The sequence below is a fragment of the Formica exsecta genome, unplaced genomic scaffold, assembly GCF_003651465.1.
Source record: "Formica exsecta isolate Colony F162 unplaced genomic scaffold, ASM365146v1 scaffold149, whole genome shotgun sequence".
Taxonomy (NCBI): Eukaryota; Metazoa; Arthropoda; class Insecta; order Hymenoptera; family Formicidae; genus Formica; species Formica exsecta.
In genome coordinates, this window is record NW_021848818.1 from 1,108,241 (window position 1) to 1,125,078 (window position 16,838).

Sequence of the window (16,838 nt, forward strand, 5' to 3'; positions counted from 1 at the left end):
TAGTAGATAAGCTAGAGAGCGTCGTAGAAAAAAAAAACGCGTGTCATACCGAGATGTAAATTTTTATAAGGTTTCAAAACATAACGCATTGTTGTTAGTCCGCGATTATAGGATGATTCGGATGCGCGATACTATTTGACAGTTAGCAGCTGCTTCGAGAAAGATAAATCTCCTTCGACGAGAATAGACCGGTATGCGACCGTCGAACATAAGACAGCTGATTGTGCCGCTAGGACGACAGCGATCAAAGTGTCAAGACGAGTGGACACGCCCTGTATCTACGAACAATCCGTCACGATATCAACGATATTCCGCCTGATTGCACCGTTTTGTCTTACGCTTAACTTTGATCGGGTGAATCCTCGCGACACGCAGCAGCCGGGAAACAGGCGGGATACACCGCTGGTTTATCGATTATTATCGCAGATATACATGCATTATTCCGTACCAAGTACGGCTAGAGAGCTACCGAGTACTTTATTATAGGATTAAAGAGTCGACTGTAACGCGAGCACGAACGAAGAAAGGCCTGCATCGACGACCATTCAACACTCTTCACACTCTTACCGTCAACACCCCTCTTCCCACCCATCCTTTCCCCGATCTTATATTCCCTCTCTACACCCAGTCACATCCCCTGTACCCTCAAAAAAAACAAAACAACATATTGTAATCTATTGTAGATTGTTGTAGATAAATTATACGGTTTGACCGTACATTGTTACTTTTTGTCGACAATATAAAAAATACACAGATATATAAGTAATTACCATCGCTACGTGTTTTCAATTTTATTCTTTTACCTTGCATGCTACAGACTATTATGTTAACAAGATGTGTATAATGTCGTAAATTCGCACGATTAAGTCGTTTATTTTTTTTAATACAAGATGAGAATCATCATATATAATACACCGTAATAGGAGTCGCATGCTCGATAACTTTTGGTATGAATATCATTGGCACGCTGATAGTGAAATAATATTTACAGAGCAAAAGTATAATTAATTTATGTATATATATATACACATATATACCTAACATTCAAAACCTCTAAATTAGATAAAATATACATGCATTATCCTTGCCTCTCTTTTAAATCTTCTACAGATCTTGCGACAAATTTAGTGCGGTCCCACCTATCCTTAATGATAATAAATCTAAGGTCAAATCTCCTGCACAAGTCAAACAAATGATCCGTCTCTGCTCGTGACCAACCATTGGTCACTAAATGTTGGACGTATTCAGCATTTGTGTACGTAGGGATAGGAACTTTCTTGTTGAACTTTGCGAAGGGATATTCCTTCGTGGCATCGGCAACACGCCGCCAGTGATGAAAGACAGCACCGTCCGTACGTGCCGGATTGGTAAATGGTGTCCATTTCCATGGCCTCACTTTTTTCATACCAAGCTTGGCTCGTACCTGCTTGTATCCTTTCGCCGTATCGGTCGGGAACAACGGCGGCATGTCATTATTGTCCTTGCAGAGGAGCGCAAACACCTCGCGATGCATACCCTCAGGACGTTTTGGCACTTTGTTGTAGTCATACCGTTTACGATTCTTCTTGTCGCTACCTAGTATCGATTCCTTCGTAAGTTCCGTAGTCGTAGGCACCTCGATGTCCAGAATATCGCGTACGTCTGCCATCCTGACGGCTCGCTTGGAGGTTATGTTTCTGCTATGAGACTTAACGATATATCAAAACGAAACTGATCGTTTTATCACTGCGTAAAATGAGCTAACATCTTTCAACTGTATAAAATAAAATTTATGTAAATCGCTATTTATATTAGAAAATAATTATCTTATGCAAATACATCCGAATACATTTGCGTATATTTGTGTAATGACAAGTGGATTGACTGAAGAACTTGTCAGCTGCGTTCAGAAAACCACAATTAAATGATCGGCTTTTGGTAAATGGATTTGATTGGTGGATCTAGAAAGCCAATCACAGCACAAATGTAACGTGAACACTCATGGAATCACAATAGGATATCTAATATGTGAACACTCCTTTAAATTATTAACCTTCCGTAATTTCTTCACACACATTTAAATAAATTAGTTAAAAATTTCTTATTTAAAAATATCATTAGTCTACATTCAAGGTTTAAAATATTTAATCACTCTTTCATAATACCACATACATACACACATATATCTTGGGATATATATCAATACATAATTATTTCTAATTATATATTTTTCACACTCACATTGAAAATATTAACTCACGAGTTTTTATTGAGGCTTCAACATGATATCAATATTTTGTGGGGCCGTGACATCAAGTAAATTTATGGTATCAGGAGCCCTATAATTCGTGGAATGTGATGGAATCGATGGTTCATGATGATCTGCTTTCTTTTCAGAATTTAAAAACTTGCAGCACACAATATACCAAAAACTTTGTACAATATTTTTAATTAATCCTGCAAAAATTTAGATTATAAATAATAAAAATTGCATATCATTACTTATTAGAAGATTCATTGCGTTTGCATTGTATTTACCACTTGTGACAAAAATACCACCCACAGTAGCACATAATTTCACTAAAAATTGAAAAATTGTATCACGTTCCTGAGTTATTTTTATCTTAAGTGCATTCATATCATATTTGAAGAAAATTCCTGGTATTCCATGAGATCCTTTATGATGATTAATTGGTCTTTGATGATCTTTAACACTGTATTGGTATGTCTTAGATGTACTTAGTAATGTTCTAATATCTGTAGGGACAACTTCAACAAAATATTGATACAGCATCATGTCTAGAAGAGAAATCACCCATTACCCATATGGAAACAGTCATACTATTGTTTCTGATAACTTGCAATCATAAACTTACTATTATTTGCAATCTTTTCGTCACCTTCAAGAGGATGCACGATACCTGGACTAGGTCCACCGAAAGAAAATCTATTGATTCTGTGAGTGAAGTTATAATCTTGCTCCGTCATAAATGCAGAAATATGTATATGACCACGTGGCAAAGATAATGATTTTCCAGCAGTTATATGAAAATTTCCTGCAACTTTATTCACATTCAAGCTACCATGAATACGACAAGCATTTGGTGCATAATCCGGTTTATATGACCTAAATGATATAAAATAGTACTCGTATAAATATCAGGAATTTTTAACAATTAATATTGCAGAATTATAAGGGGCAATTACAAGTCTGCTTTACATACCGCACTGGCATCTCACTGTAAAGAGTAATTTGATTGGATTTCCAAAGAAGTTCATGAATAGCATGATACTCTTCTCTTAAATATGAATTCATGTGCTTTAAAGCTTCAAAATGTGCCCTTTGTTCCGACGTTAATTCCCACCACGTATCGTCCTCTTCCAAAGAATCATAACTTATCATATTTTGATTTGTAGAATCTAAAACATCAGCACCAATACGACCACATGGCATAGCTACTGTTATGTCAATATTAATTTGCAGCTTTGCATCAATTTCAGTATCTGGTTCGAATTTGAATTGTAATCTGCTATCAAGAAAATAACTTGTTTCTGCTATTATCAAATATGCGATGATGAGTATTGTAAAGATAGAAACTGAAATAAGAAATTGAATATTAATTGGGGTCGATAAGGACAATACACTTCTCAAAATAAATAAATATATGTCTAATATAAATATATACTGCCAGTATCTGCTAACTTACATGTTCCCCCCACTGCAGTTTTGTCAACATATAACTCAGGAACTTTAGGAAATGCATCCAGTTCCTTGACTGTCTTAACTTTGACATGTCGTCGTCTCAACATTTTTATAATACTTATATAAACAAATCTTTATAAATTATTTAACAACACATACACATTCATCATTAATCTATAAGAAATGTTAATTCACTGTGCTTACAAAGAGTTCATATCTAAGATGTGTATTCGACATTTATATATTTAACATTAGTATTTATCACCATATTCATCACAACGTATACAAATCAATTAATTAAAAACGTGATACTTACTACATTTTCGATATATAGATATACATATGTACATTTTGACACATCGCACATAACAAGCATAAAACATGATATGAAAGAACGATAAACGATAAAGCAAAATTACAGTAGAAATCGTTTTGTACAGAAAGATGGCGCCACATAACACAAATTAAAAAAAAAAAAAAATGTTTAGTACATTTCAAGCTCGGTATGAAATTAATTTACGATTTTGGTTTGTACGCAATATATTTTATATATTATTACATATATAAATTAATATATTAAATAAAACCAAGCTTTTTAATTTTATTTTACAACTTTATAACACATTTATTTGTTAATGTATATTTAAAAGAATAATTTTTGTTTTATATTTTTCACAATAAATTCTGACAGGATTTAGGACTTTAATTAAACTCTCATGCAAAACCGCATGTTTAAAATTATGTTTAAATAATTTTTCTTTCCTAAATAGCTAAATGATGAATGTACGTTCCCTACGATTTTCTAAAGTGTCTGCACTTTTTAAATTGTATAAATTTTGCAGTTTATAAAATAAATAAATTGACTATGGTTCTTTGTGAAACATAAAATATTGTGCATTGCTATTTCAAAGGCATATTCAAAGCGTGAAGATATCCAACGTATAAAAGAAATTGGGGCCCTAATAAGGGCCGTTGTGATCTTGAGAGTAATTGTTCACTTGGAGCTGGTATACTTGGTGACAGCTTTGGTGCCTTCACTCACAGCGTGCTTGGCCAATTCTCCAGGTAGCAGAAGTCTCACAGCAGTTTGAATTTCCCGAGAGGTAATCGTCGAGCGTTTGTTATAATGCGCCAAACGGGATGCCTCTGCAGCGATACGTTCGAAAACGTCGTTGACAAAGCTGTTCATGATGCTCATGGCTTTGCTGGAGATTCCAGTGTCCGGATGTACTTGCTTTAGTACTTTATAGATGTAGATAGCATAGCTCTCCTTCCTCTTCCTCTTCTTTTTCTTGTCAGTTTTGCTAATGTTCTTCTGAGCCTTTCCGGCTTTCTTCACAGCTTTGCCGCTCGCTTTGGGTGGCATAGTTTAAGTTTTTCGTAAAGCACCGTATAAACAGTCGCAGAGACGAAGCTTCGAAAAGTGAGCAGAAGTCGAAGATGCGGTCCTTATATACAGTAGAGGGATAGTGGTGGCGCACCAATCACATCGCGCGCCGCGGTCAGTCATGCGTATCTGGCACGCCATTGGACGCACGACGTAACGCAGAGTGGTATAAATAGTTGGCGAAGCAGTCACGAACGACACAACTGATTGAAGCGTTACTCGTTTCACATCGATAGAGAAATTTTCGTTTGCTAAACCGCAATCTTCCATTCATCATGTCTGGCCGTGGAAAGGGTGGAAAGGCTAAGGGAAAGGCAAAGTCGCGATCTAATCGTGCCGGATTACAGTTCCCCGTTGGACGTATCCATAGACTTCTGCGTAAAGGAAATTATGCTGAACGCGTTGGCGCTGGTGCTCCGGTCTATCTTGCCGCGGTGATGGAATATCTCGCCGCCGAAGTATTGGAGTTGGCAGGAAATGCTGCACGCGATAACAAAAAGACCAGAATCATTCCCAGGCATTTACAACTAGCCATACGTAATGACGAGGAATTGAACAAATTACTTTCTGGCGTTACTATCGCTCAGGGTGGTGTACTGCCAAACATTCAAGCGGTCTTGCTGCCAAAGAAAACTGAGAAGAAGGCTTAACTACAGATCCCAGCAATTACAAACGGCCCTTTTTAGGGCCACCAATTTCTTCATATACGAAGGACATCTCATTTGCAATTCTTTTATATGAAATTTTTATGCATAAACATTTTATTTATGTTCTACTCTTTAAAATATTTTTTCATTTCTCTGTTTAAAATCATATTAACTCTTTTACTACTATTTTATTGCCAAATTATTTAAAAAATAATAAAGATATTTAAATAAAAACGCGCAACGGTACACGCACATAATTCTAGAACGATAAAAAGTATATTCAGATAGTTCCCAAAATGACCGCACAATGTACTTGGGCGCTATTGAATGATTCTTAATCCTTACAATTAGAGTTTCTTTAATATTAAAGGGACTATACTCCAACATTCCACAAGTATGTACTAAAGCGGACAGGTTAAAATCGAAATATTAATTGGATAATAACAGCAATAGACTTAAAGTACTAACAATTAAGTGGGAAAACGAGCAGATAAGATCCGAGGCGCGAACTTATTATTATTAAATTTTATTAACCAATGTGCATTAGATAATGTACGTTTCGTTAACGTACGACTGTTTTTTGGTTCATATTTAGCATGGATATAAATATATAAAGATTTAGAAATATGAGTTTGATTTTAAATTTAAAAATTTGGATTATATTTTAAAAATTAGTTAAACTTGTCGCATTTGCTTTTTTCCCATCATTTTTAATTTTATGACTTGTTTTTGTGATCTGTACGTTTTTCCTCTAATAGAGAACTTGTCGAAAATTTAAAAATTAATTGATTGGGAAACTTAAATTTGAATTTGATTTCAAGATTTGAATTGAATTGAAAGATTAACTAAACCTAGCCTTTCTCTCACGGTTTGTTTTTCTTTACCTTTGTTCATGACCAACTTATTTATAACCGTTGTTTCTTTGACCTTTACGACCATTTTTTTTATTAAGTAATTGTTCTATTGTTCTTTTTTTTATTATGACCGTTGTTTTTGTGAATGTATCGATCGATCAACGTTGATCATCGTTATATTGATGTAAACCACTGACGGATATATGTGATGGCGTTTGGACTTCGTCCACTAATCTGTACAGATTCTACGCGGGTTTTAGTGAGCCTTCCTTTCTGATTATTAATTTTAATTTAAAATTTGATTGCAGAAAACATGTGTCAAATTTTAAAATTCCGATGTAATTTGGAAATATAATCTAAATAGTTCTGTAACTTAAGAAGTCAATATTTCTTGAACGAAGCGTTTGCGAGCATACTTCCAGAGGAAAATTATTTTTATTTTGAGATCCTATAATATTTCAAGTTTGGCCATTTAACCCGGGAGCACGCTGTATATTTAAAATAACATATGAAACCAAAAATTGTACTTGTCGAAGAGAGATATAGCTCTTAGAAAAAATTATTATTATCTATTTTATTTGTAATTACGATGAATTACGATGAGACTGACTGAATCCGAGAACGGCATGTTTCGTAGCTGATGTGTACAACTAGCGTTGGGGGATATGTGATTAATTCGAGGACGGATAATAACTAGGAAATTATTATTTCTCCAAACAAATTTTTTTTTATTATTTCTTAACACTGATGACTGCTCGGCTAGATTTATCCGAATTCATAATGCATAATATATAATGCATAATTCATCACTGAACTACCGAATTGGTAGATCTACTTTTTGTGTGCGCAAAAACATAAATATGATAAGCAATAATGCTACTAACTCGGTATCTAATATAAAAGATAACACTGAAGGCACTCATTTTAAAAAGCATAACCATGTAAAAAAAATATTAGAAAATAACAGATAAAATCTTTAGAAGCGATACAGAGTGTGTACAGTTTATAAAAAAAAATATTACACTATATATAGATGTATATATTTACGAATAGTAAGATACCGCTGCACAAACTTATCGTTAGTTATGTTGAACGCTATCATCGATTAAAAAATATAAAAATATGTAAGTTTTTATTTTTATATCAACGCTGATCTTATTTGCCAATTTCAATAACAAGAGAGCTAGATAAAATATAAAAATTTTTTTAATTTGATTTTACAATAACAGAGATATAATAAATTTTATTTTTAATATTTCATGTTCTTAATCTCTCCTTATATTACAAAAGTTGATAGAAGAATGTACTATTGCGCGTAGCTCGTAAAATTATGCAGTGCCTAGTACTTATTGTTAGTCAGACACAATACATTTTGAATAGATAAAGTCTTCTTAGTACTTTATATGACTTTTACCAATAATATTATGTAAAATTACGCGTACGATTTTCAAATAGATCTTTGGATTTGGAAATGAAGGTGTTGCGTTTTAACATTATATGCATATATCATTTATATTTCATATAATTTTACATATGTAATATAATTTTACATATATATATATAATTGATACAACGTTTATATTTATTAATAAACCATTCAATTGAACAAAATAAGACGAGTTATGGAATATATTTAAAGTTATTAAATGTAAACTTTACACAGGTAAAGCTCGAGTCGAATAATGGGGAAAGTTCACGGCGTAGGGCGGTTTATCGTGCTCGCTGACCCAAGCTTCTCCGTTTTTTCCTTTTTGTATAAGATCTACCATCGTGAGAGCCACATTATCAGCTGATTGAAACTGATCGAAACCGGGAAACTTACTAGCATATTTAGCGTCGGCGAAATGGACAGCCTTATGAAATAAGTCGTCGAGTAACGCCGTTTTCGTAACACCTGGACACATGATGAGAACTCGCACTCCGGTCTTCTCGTACAGACCCGCCAGGGACTGGCTGAATCCGAGAACGGCGTGTTTCGTAGCCGTGTACACCGGCGCCGGGGGATGTACGGCTAATCCAAGGATAGACGAGATATTCACGATCAGGCCTCCTTTTCCACCTTTGTACTTTCCCATATGGTCCAGAGCCAGATACGAGCTGCGAATCAGCGCCGTGACATTGATGTTGATCGTCTGTTCCCATTTGTCTTTATCGTCGAATATGCCAGCGTTGTTGATAAGAATGTCGAGAGTCTCGAACGCGGCGATGACTTTCTTGAACGTCTCTTTCAGATCTTCGGTCTTTGTCACGTCGCACGCGACGAAGATAGCGCGATCCTTGCCAAACTCGTTCTTCAACGTGGTCGCTGCATTTTCACCGTTTGATGTTGGCAGATCGATTATCGCAACACTTTTCGCACCATTGCGAAGCAATATTTCGGCGTATTTGTAGCCCAGTCCGGCAGCTCCTCCGGTGATCATTACAGTCTTATTCTGTATGTTGTCCATGTCTTGCTTTCTGCGAAGTCTTCGGCGGATTGTAATACGCACTGCAAGGATTGCTAATTAAGTAAGTGATAGTAGATAAGAGTTCTTATTTATAAACATCATATACTTCTTATCGCGCTTTTACTATTCGTCGCACTGAGCCATGGACAGACGTTGGTAGGGATAAGGAATATTTATTATGATGTTTATCTCTATCATTACTTGCAACTATTGCAGATTATTGTTTTTATTTATAATGTTTAATAAAAACGTTAAATTCGTGATAAATCAAAGGTAAATTTCGAAAAATTTTGTAATGCTTTCCTTTTATACAAATATTCAAATATTTATTTCCGCGATAATACACTCGAATCAAGCCAAGAATTTAAATTCGTGCTTTTTAACCGAAACACGATCATTGTATCTACGTATCTTTCTTGCGAGCAATCGTTATTTATAAAATTTATATAATTTAGAATTTATTAATAGATATTTGAAGATTTAATAATTTTTTAACTGATTTCTATTTATTATAATATAGAAACCAAACGCAATAAAAAAATACACTATAAAAATATAATATTGTTTAATAGATATAATATAAATTTTTTATATTTAATTACCATACGAACACATGCATAATAATAAGCAAATGATTATTAATGTCGAAGAATTAGTACATTATGTGTGCATTTAATTTGCATAGATGTTAGAGCAGGCTATTATATACATACATAAAACATACCGAACATTATAATTATAAAACTCCTCTATAAACGCAAATAATAATATTTATATCACACAAATATCAGGAAAGTGTGAAATATTATTTTAACAAATATTAAAACAAAGTATATATTATTCTTTATATTATTTTTATTCAAGAAATGTAACAAGCTATGTGTGCATTTTTATAAGATATATATATATATATATATAGATAGATAGATTAATATTAAATATTTAAAATGAGATAAAAATAATTTTTGCAATCAAAGAACTCAGATCAATCGATATTTTAGTTTCCAGCGCTAACAGCCTGCGCTTCCATTTCTCTTTCTTGCAACGGCCGTCTGGCGATTGGCTGACAGTGTAGTGGTGGGGATAGTACTGCCGGTGCGGCTTTATAAGGGGCTTCTATCGGATTTCCGAGCACATTCTCCGTCGAGGCGTCGTAGAATACATATCGTAGATTTCAAAATGACTGGTCGCGGTAAGGGAGGAAAAGGATTGGGAAAGGGAGGAGCTAAGCGGCATAGGAAAGTCCTGCGTGATAACATCCAGGGTATCACTAAACCAGCTATCCGTCGTCTGGCAAGACGTGGTGGTGTGAAGCGTATTTCTGGCTTGATATACGAAGAGACGAGAGGCGTCTTGAAAGTCTTCCTAGAAAACGTTATTCGCGATGCTGTAACTTACACCGAGCATGCTAAAAGGAAGACTGTAACTGCTATGGACGTGGTCTATGCTCTCAAACGGCAAGGAAGAACCTTATATGGTTTTGGTGGTTAATGCGATCCAATATTCGTCAGAATCAAAACGGCCCTTTTCAGGGCCAACAATTTATTATACGTCGGAATTATCTTAGAAAGCATGTATTATATTGTCTAAATTTAATTTTATATATGTATATTTGTTAAATAATTGCGTTATACAAAACAAGATTTTGATAGACGCACAAACTATTTAAAAGTACGTTTTTTCATTAATTATATAAAGAATAGCTTTAAATAATTTTGATACTAATGTATGAAAAAATATAAGTTTAAAGTTTGTTATCTATCATACACATACATAAACTTGAAATAATTTTTGAAATGAGTAAATTAAATTTACATTCAATTATAATTAAATATAATATTAATAGATTTGCAAGCATATTTGTACGTGAAATATAAATTCAAAATTATTGAGATATAATATATATATCTTGTTATTCTTAATTCAGCATCTTTATAATTTTAAGTGCACAAAATTATATAACATTTAACAATACCTTTTAATTTCTTTTTGTTTTAATTCTGTTTTTAAACTGCGATATATTATATATTTTAATATTATCGCATTAAATATGTTAACCAAATTGCACACATCAATATAAGAAAGTTTTATATATCAGAATTTTAATGTTTTTCGTATTTATGTATTTGGTGAGTTACTAGCGAAGATGAGAGATAAGTTATTCATTATATATTATAATAAGATATTTAAAAATATATGTAATTTTTCTGTATTTTAAGTAGTTCGCATTATTACTATATATTTAAAATTAGAAATTTATTAACGGAAAACGATATTTCTCTTTGATCATATATTAATAAGTAAATAGCAATATTTTTTAAATATGTCAAGTTTTTCTACTGCGTTATGTAACATGATCTTATTTCGTGTGTGTGTGATATGCATATATATATAATATTTATGGAATAATTATTTTCACACAGATATCAAACTTATCAAAAGATCTATGTCCATAACAGAAAATATATGTTAATTAAAATGTCTAATAATAAAATGGATTTTTGTGGGAGAGGTAAAATGAGATATGTATCAATTGCAATTTTTCGAAATTGTTCCTCGTTTTAGATAATTTGGGCCCTGAAAAGGGCCATTTGAAATTGTATATAGCGAGCAGAATAATTATTTTTTTGCAGAAATTGCTACGGCTTTTGCTGCTGCTTTTTTCGGTTTCGGCGTCTTAGTCTTCGCTGCAGGTGCCTTTACAGCTTTCTTAGCTTTTGATGGTGCTTTTGTCTCTATGGCAGCCTTACCGCCCTTCTTCTTTGCGACAGATTTAGCAGCAGCAGCAGCAGCTTTCTTCTGAGCGGGCTGTTTCTTTGGACTCTCAGCCGCTTTTTTAGGAGTGACTGTTTTCTTCGTGGCAACTGGTTTTCGTACCGTCGTAGTCTTCTCGATTTTGTCTTTCTTAGATGCAGGCTTGGAAGGACGCTTCGCTTGCACTTTAGTCTTGGGCTTAGAATTGTCCGTCGATAATTTAAAAGATCCGGAAGCGCCTTTCCCCTTGGTTTGCACGACGGCACCCGATGAGACAGCAGCTTTCAAATATCTTCTGATAAACGGCGCGACTTTCTCACCGTCTACTTTGTAAGTCGCCACAATGTATTTCTTAATCGCTTGTAGAGACGAGCCCTTGTGATCCTTTAGCTCTTTAATGGCCGCTGTTACCATCTCGGAAGTCGCTGGCCGCGATGCCTTCTTTTCCTGCGACTTAGCCTTGCTCTTGTTAGTCTTCTTAGCCGGAGCAGGATTGCTCTCGGCAGTCTCGACAGCAGAGTTTCCAGTGTTAACTTTGTCCTCCATATTTTCAGCGAATGAGTTTTGCGTACAAAACGATCGTCTATGCTTCTCGATTCTACAAAGTGCAGAATAGTCAGTTTGCTTGGCGGGCCGCTGGCGACGCGCTCTAGTACCGGGAGCGCGGACCATGGAGAGAGACCTACCCAATATATCGGCCCGTTAGTTTCACAGAAAATGATGGAGCGGTAAATATACTTTGATTTTACGACGTTATTTCTCTAATATTGGGACCGCTCGAATATCGCAAACTGGATTAATCGATAGCCAAGTGTATGGGGTTTCATCTCAAATCGTATTAAACGTCTCTACAATCGTCGCTTTTTATCCACTGTGAAATTTTGTCGTTCGCGTCTTTTCGCGCTGATAGCATAGGTCATGGAAAAACATGAAAACCAAGCTTTTCTCTAAATATTTTTCATGTTACCTCTCTGGGAAGATATTCCGACGGAACAGCCCCGTGCTCCCGATTAATTGTTTCCGACTGATATCGGCTTATATTCCGAGAATAAGAAGCTTAAATCGCAGCTTCTCGGGATACGCGCGCTCGTAAGATGCACGAGGCAAATGGCCTTGTTGCTTCGTAGCTTAATGGTATATAATGCAAATCGATGAATTCCTCGATCGAAATTTAATCACCATTTATTATAAAATTCACGACGAACGCTACAAATAAATTATGTAGATAATTAATTCTGAGATGTTTTTTTTTTGACGTGACGAGGAGCGAATACTGCGCAGTTTTTCATACAGCTATATACCTATCCTATGTATATGAGAAGAATATAATAAATCGACCCAATAATGTATAATTCGTTAATCTGACTCTTTTAAATTAATAATAATTGTTATTAATAAAACAAAAATAAAAATTTGATTTATGGGCTTTTAAAGCAACAATAACTCTAAATTCTCCGAAACGACTTTTATCATATTTTTGGAATCATATAGATTAATATAATCAGATAAATGTGTAAAGTTTATTTATTTTATATCCCTTAATTGCGAAAGAAGAATGTGTATAAAAGTTAATAGAAATTATAATAGAATTATTATTAAATTATTTTCACACGATACATTTGATCATCATATTCGCTAAACCAAAAATGTTACTGTTGTGTACATATATGACGCACGTTATATCGACAGAACGATATGGTAATTTGTTATATAATTGTTTATATTTGCGAAATACTAAACAAATAAGATAATGAATGCATTTTTCGGAATTATTATATGCATTTATCTATTTAATGATATTCTTAAAAAGAATGTTTTTCCGTTTATATATAAAAAGCCGTTTCCTATGTTTATATTTCCCTATTATGTGTATTCATGTACATTTTGTAATTTATTAAAATTTCGACTAGATTTTTCTATGATTTTTGTGCTAGAGTATTGTTTTGCAATTCGTGACTTGATATCGATATGACTATGCCATATATATATATCATAGTATTTCTTAAAATTTTTCAAATAATAAGACCTAAATATTACATGTCAATAAATCTAATATTTTATATTTATATTTATACGCTAATGCAAAAAAATACAACATTTGTTTTCAGATATATGTATTAGTTTGCATAACTTATAATGAAATTTATCCATAAAATATATAAATAATCAAATATATGATATCAATTATAACTTAATTATAAATAAAAGCAGATTATACATTCATATAAATTCTTCAATTACATATATTAATATTTTAGAAAATATGCCAAACATGCGTCAATATTGACTGCTGATATTATCCCATCACATATGGATATAAATGTTTGTTTCTAATCTATTTGATTAAGAAAAGTGTAAAAAATAGAGATTTTGAATTACCTATAAACTATACATTTAATCATGCCTTAGAAAACATTAAAAATTAATGTAATATATATAATTAAAATTATGATCGCTACTATCTATGAATATTGCTTGCGAATATATTTTGCAATTGCTGATAACTGCATATTACTCGTACCCTCATAAATGGTACCAATTTTAGAGTCCCTAAAATATTTTTCTTGAGGAAAATCAGTTGTAAAACCAACACCTCCCACAAAGTCTATGCATTTTGCAGTGATACGGCATGCACTTTCGGACGCGACAAGCTTCGCCATAGCCGCTTCTTTCGTGACATCTTTTTTAGCTTCTACTAGTCTCGCCGCGTTGTAAACAAGTAATCTAGCGCATTCCAGTTCCGTTACCGCTTGAGCTATTTGATATTGCAGAGCTTGGAAGGAGAAAATTTCCTTTCCAAATTGCTTTCTTTCCAATGTATATGGTATAGTCGCGTCTAGGCAGCCCTGTGCTATACCAATCATCTGTGCCCCGACACCGATTCTACCCTCGTTCAGAAATCCAGCCGCATACTTATATCCATATCCAAACTCTCCTAATAAATTGTTCTCGGGTATTCTGACGTTGTCGAAATGGACCATAGCGGTGTACGACGCCTTCATACCTAGTTTATCCTCTGGTTTAGCTACCGTGAGACCAGGTGTATCGCGGTCCACGAGAAAAGTCGTAATGCCACGGTAGCCAGCGGAAGGATTCGCGTTAGCGAAAAGCAGAAAAACTTGCGCCACGTCAGAATTCGAAATCCACATTTTTGTACCATTGATCACGTACTCGGCACCATCCTTTTTCGCTTCGGTTTTTAGAGAAAAAGCGTCCGATCCTGAGTTAGATTCCGACAGACAGAAACTACCTACAGAATTCTGAGCCAATTTGGATAAATACTTCCGCTTTTGCTCTTCCGATCCAACTTTACGTATCATTGAATTTATCAAATTGTTTTGGATAGAAACAGGAATGGATACTGTTGCATCGACTTTACTAATTTCTTCAATAGTTAGTATTATATTCATAAAGTTGCTTCCCGCCCCACCGTACTCCGTCGGAATTTCGATACCCATCAGACCATTTTCAAAGAGTTTCCGAAAGACACCGTCGTCTATTCTTCCTTCCTTTTCCATCTTTCGTACGAGCGGAGCGATTTCTTCTTTAGCCAATTTAGCAACCATTTCCTTCGTCATAAGTTCATCGTCTGTAAAGTATGTCAAAGGACCTATGTAATGACGAAGACGTGATGCGTGCAAATGTAATTTGCGCACTGCATATGCGCATTGTTGCATGCCACGTAAAACAGACGTATACATAGTTGGCATATATTTTGTTTGAAGATAGAGCAAACTACAGACAAGAAATTTTAATGGAAACCCGGCACACACTGATGTCGATCTATAGATTGATAAATAACGTCGATGACAGTTGCAATAATCTCACGCAACTTGACTCGTTAGAAGCCGAGCTCTTCCAATACTGAATTGCATACTAACCTCTTTCACACATTCACAATACGAAACGATACCACGTAATGTTATGATGACGATGAATAAATAGTATAAATAAATTCATACAGAGAAACAGGTCATCAAGATACATACCTTTTGAATAATATCTTAGAAAATGTGGTAACGCAACATAACAGAAAGTAAAAAAAGAGTTTTAGTAAAGATAATATTTTAAAAATTAAATTGATCTGTCTTATAATTAGACATATAATTATTGTGATAATCTTTGACGAATGTTGTAGCAGTTGTTAAATTTCGTATACTTGAAGGAAACCTATGGAACTTATCCAATCCGTTTTTTCTACGTTATAATTACTATTAATCTATTTAATAAAAATTATGTTTAAAAATAGATTGTAGAGAATTTTTGCGAGTTGGATTTATTCGCTCTTTTCTTCCTATTAAAATAAATACTTGCAACAGATTAGTTTCTTATCGTAAACTATTATAATAATTGTTCTGAAAATATATACGAGAGATATTCTTTAAGTTTTAAAAGAAGCAGCTCATTGTAAAATGTATATTTTGCCTCTTTTCGTTATTATTTAAGTCAAGTCAAGTAAATTTATCAAGTTGGCAATGTTCATGTTCATTAAATAAAGATGAGTGATTTGATAATTTTATACTTTAGATTAAAAAAAAAATATTCAGTTGGCATTATAAATTCTTCCACGTTGGATTTTGTGCGATTTTATAGGCGTTTTTACACCGCGCTTCCTGGACGTATTTGGAGCATTTGGAGCATCAAGTGAGCCGCGCTTGTCATCATGTAAAAATGCCCGTAAAGTCCGTATCACACGTATTGAAAATTGAAGAGTAAAGATTGGAATTTGACCAGTCAGAACAAAAGGAACTAAAATTTCTTTGCGCTGATCGGTCAAATTTCAATCTTCAATGTGTAGTCTGATACGGGCTTTAGCTTTTCCTCTTTCTAATCTTTTTTCTCTCTTGCCAGGATTAATCAATTTATGGCAGATACTTTGCATTACATCCTATATCCAAGAGAATGTAACGATTCTTTTTTTTTTTATCAAGTTACTACGGAGATGGAAACAATTGCATGCCGTCGTATCAATAGTCAATGACCAACATCACTGTAATAATAAGAGTAATTAATGTAATGAGAAACGCAGACCGTTATGATTATTATAACTCATTCGAATGCATGAAA

General features: G+C 33.9%; 7 protein-coding genes and 1 pseudogene across 7 annotated transcripts in view; 2 read left to right on the forward strand and 6 right to left on the reverse strand.

The window, feature by feature from the left end:
* LOC115246365 (DNA methyltransferase 1-associated protein 1) overlaps positions 1–2,098 on the reverse strand; it is a 4,914-nt gene extending 2,816 nt beyond the window's left edge. Inside the window, exon 1 of the mRNA XM_029825136.1 lies at positions 1,089–2,098. Within this exon, the coding sequence (XP_029680996.1) occupies positions 1,089–1,648 (560 nt within the window). The 5' untranslated portion in view covers positions 1,649–2,098. The remainder of the gene's footprint in view (positions 1–1,088) is intronic.
* Positions 2,099–2,191: 93 nt separating this feature from the next.
* LOC115232700 (endoplasmic reticulum-Golgi intermediate compartment protein 2) lies at positions 2,192–4,126 on the reverse strand. The gene is made up of 6 exons (XM_029802729.1): positions 3,999–4,126; positions 3,687–3,856; positions 3,204–3,576; positions 2,856–3,106; positions 2,518–2,778; positions 2,192–2,436 (listed from the first exon to the last, which is right to left on the reverse strand). The coding sequence occupies exons 2-6, from the start codon at positions 3,787–3,789 to the stop codon at positions 2,246–2,248; spliced, it is 1,179 nt and encodes a 392-aa protein (XP_029658589.1). The 5' UTR covers positions 3,790–3,856; positions 3,999–4,126; the 3' UTR covers positions 2,192–2,245.
* A 132-nt stretch (positions 4,127–4,258) lies between these two features.
* On the reverse strand, positions 4,259–5,104 carry LOC115232701 (histone H2B). Its single transcript, XM_029802730.1, has one exon. The coding sequence runs from the start codon at positions 5,046–5,048 to the stop codon at positions 4,677–4,679; it is 372 nt and encodes a 123-aa protein (XP_029658590.1). The 5' UTR covers positions 5,049–5,104; the 3' UTR covers positions 4,259–4,676.
* A 167-nt stretch (positions 5,105–5,271) lies between these two features.
* LOC115232691 (histone H2A-like) lies at positions 5,272–6,115 on the forward strand. The gene has a single exon (XM_029802720.1). The coding sequence runs from the start codon at positions 5,345–5,347 to the stop codon at positions 5,717–5,719; it is 375 nt and encodes a 124-aa protein (XP_029658580.1). The 5' UTR covers positions 5,272–5,344; the 3' UTR covers positions 5,720–6,115.
* Positions 6,116–7,759: 1,644 nt separating this feature from the next.
* On the reverse strand, positions 7,760–9,086 carry LOC115246410 (15-hydroxyprostaglandin dehydrogenase [NAD(+)]-like). Its single transcript, XM_029825225.1, has one exon. The coding sequence runs from the start codon at positions 9,015–9,017 to the stop codon at positions 8,226–8,228; it is 792 nt and encodes a 263-aa protein (XP_029681085.1). The 5' UTR covers positions 9,018–9,086; the 3' UTR covers positions 7,760–8,225.
* A 1,062-nt stretch (positions 9,087–10,148) lies between these two features.
* LOC115246380 (histone H4) lies at positions 10,149–10,736 on the forward strand. Its single transcript, XM_029825163.1, has one exon. It carries the CDS (start codon positions 10,197–10,199, stop codon positions 10,506–10,508), a length of 312 nt encoding a protein of 103 aa, XP_029681023.1. The 5' UTR covers positions 10,149–10,196; the 3' UTR covers positions 10,509–10,736.
* Positions 10,737–11,556: 820 nt separating this feature from the next.
* On the reverse strand, positions 11,557–12,408 carry LOC115232694 (histone H1B-like). The gene has a single exon (XM_029802722.1). The coding sequence runs from the start codon at positions 12,315–12,317 to the stop codon at positions 11,637–11,639; it is 681 nt and encodes a 226-aa protein (XP_029658582.1). The 5' UTR covers positions 12,318–12,408; the 3' UTR covers positions 11,557–11,636.
* A 1,464-nt stretch (positions 12,409–13,872) lies between these two features.
* LOC115232692 lies at positions 13,873–15,665 on the reverse strand (annotated as a pseudogene).
* Between the last annotated feature and the right edge of the window lie 1,173 nt (positions 15,666–16,838).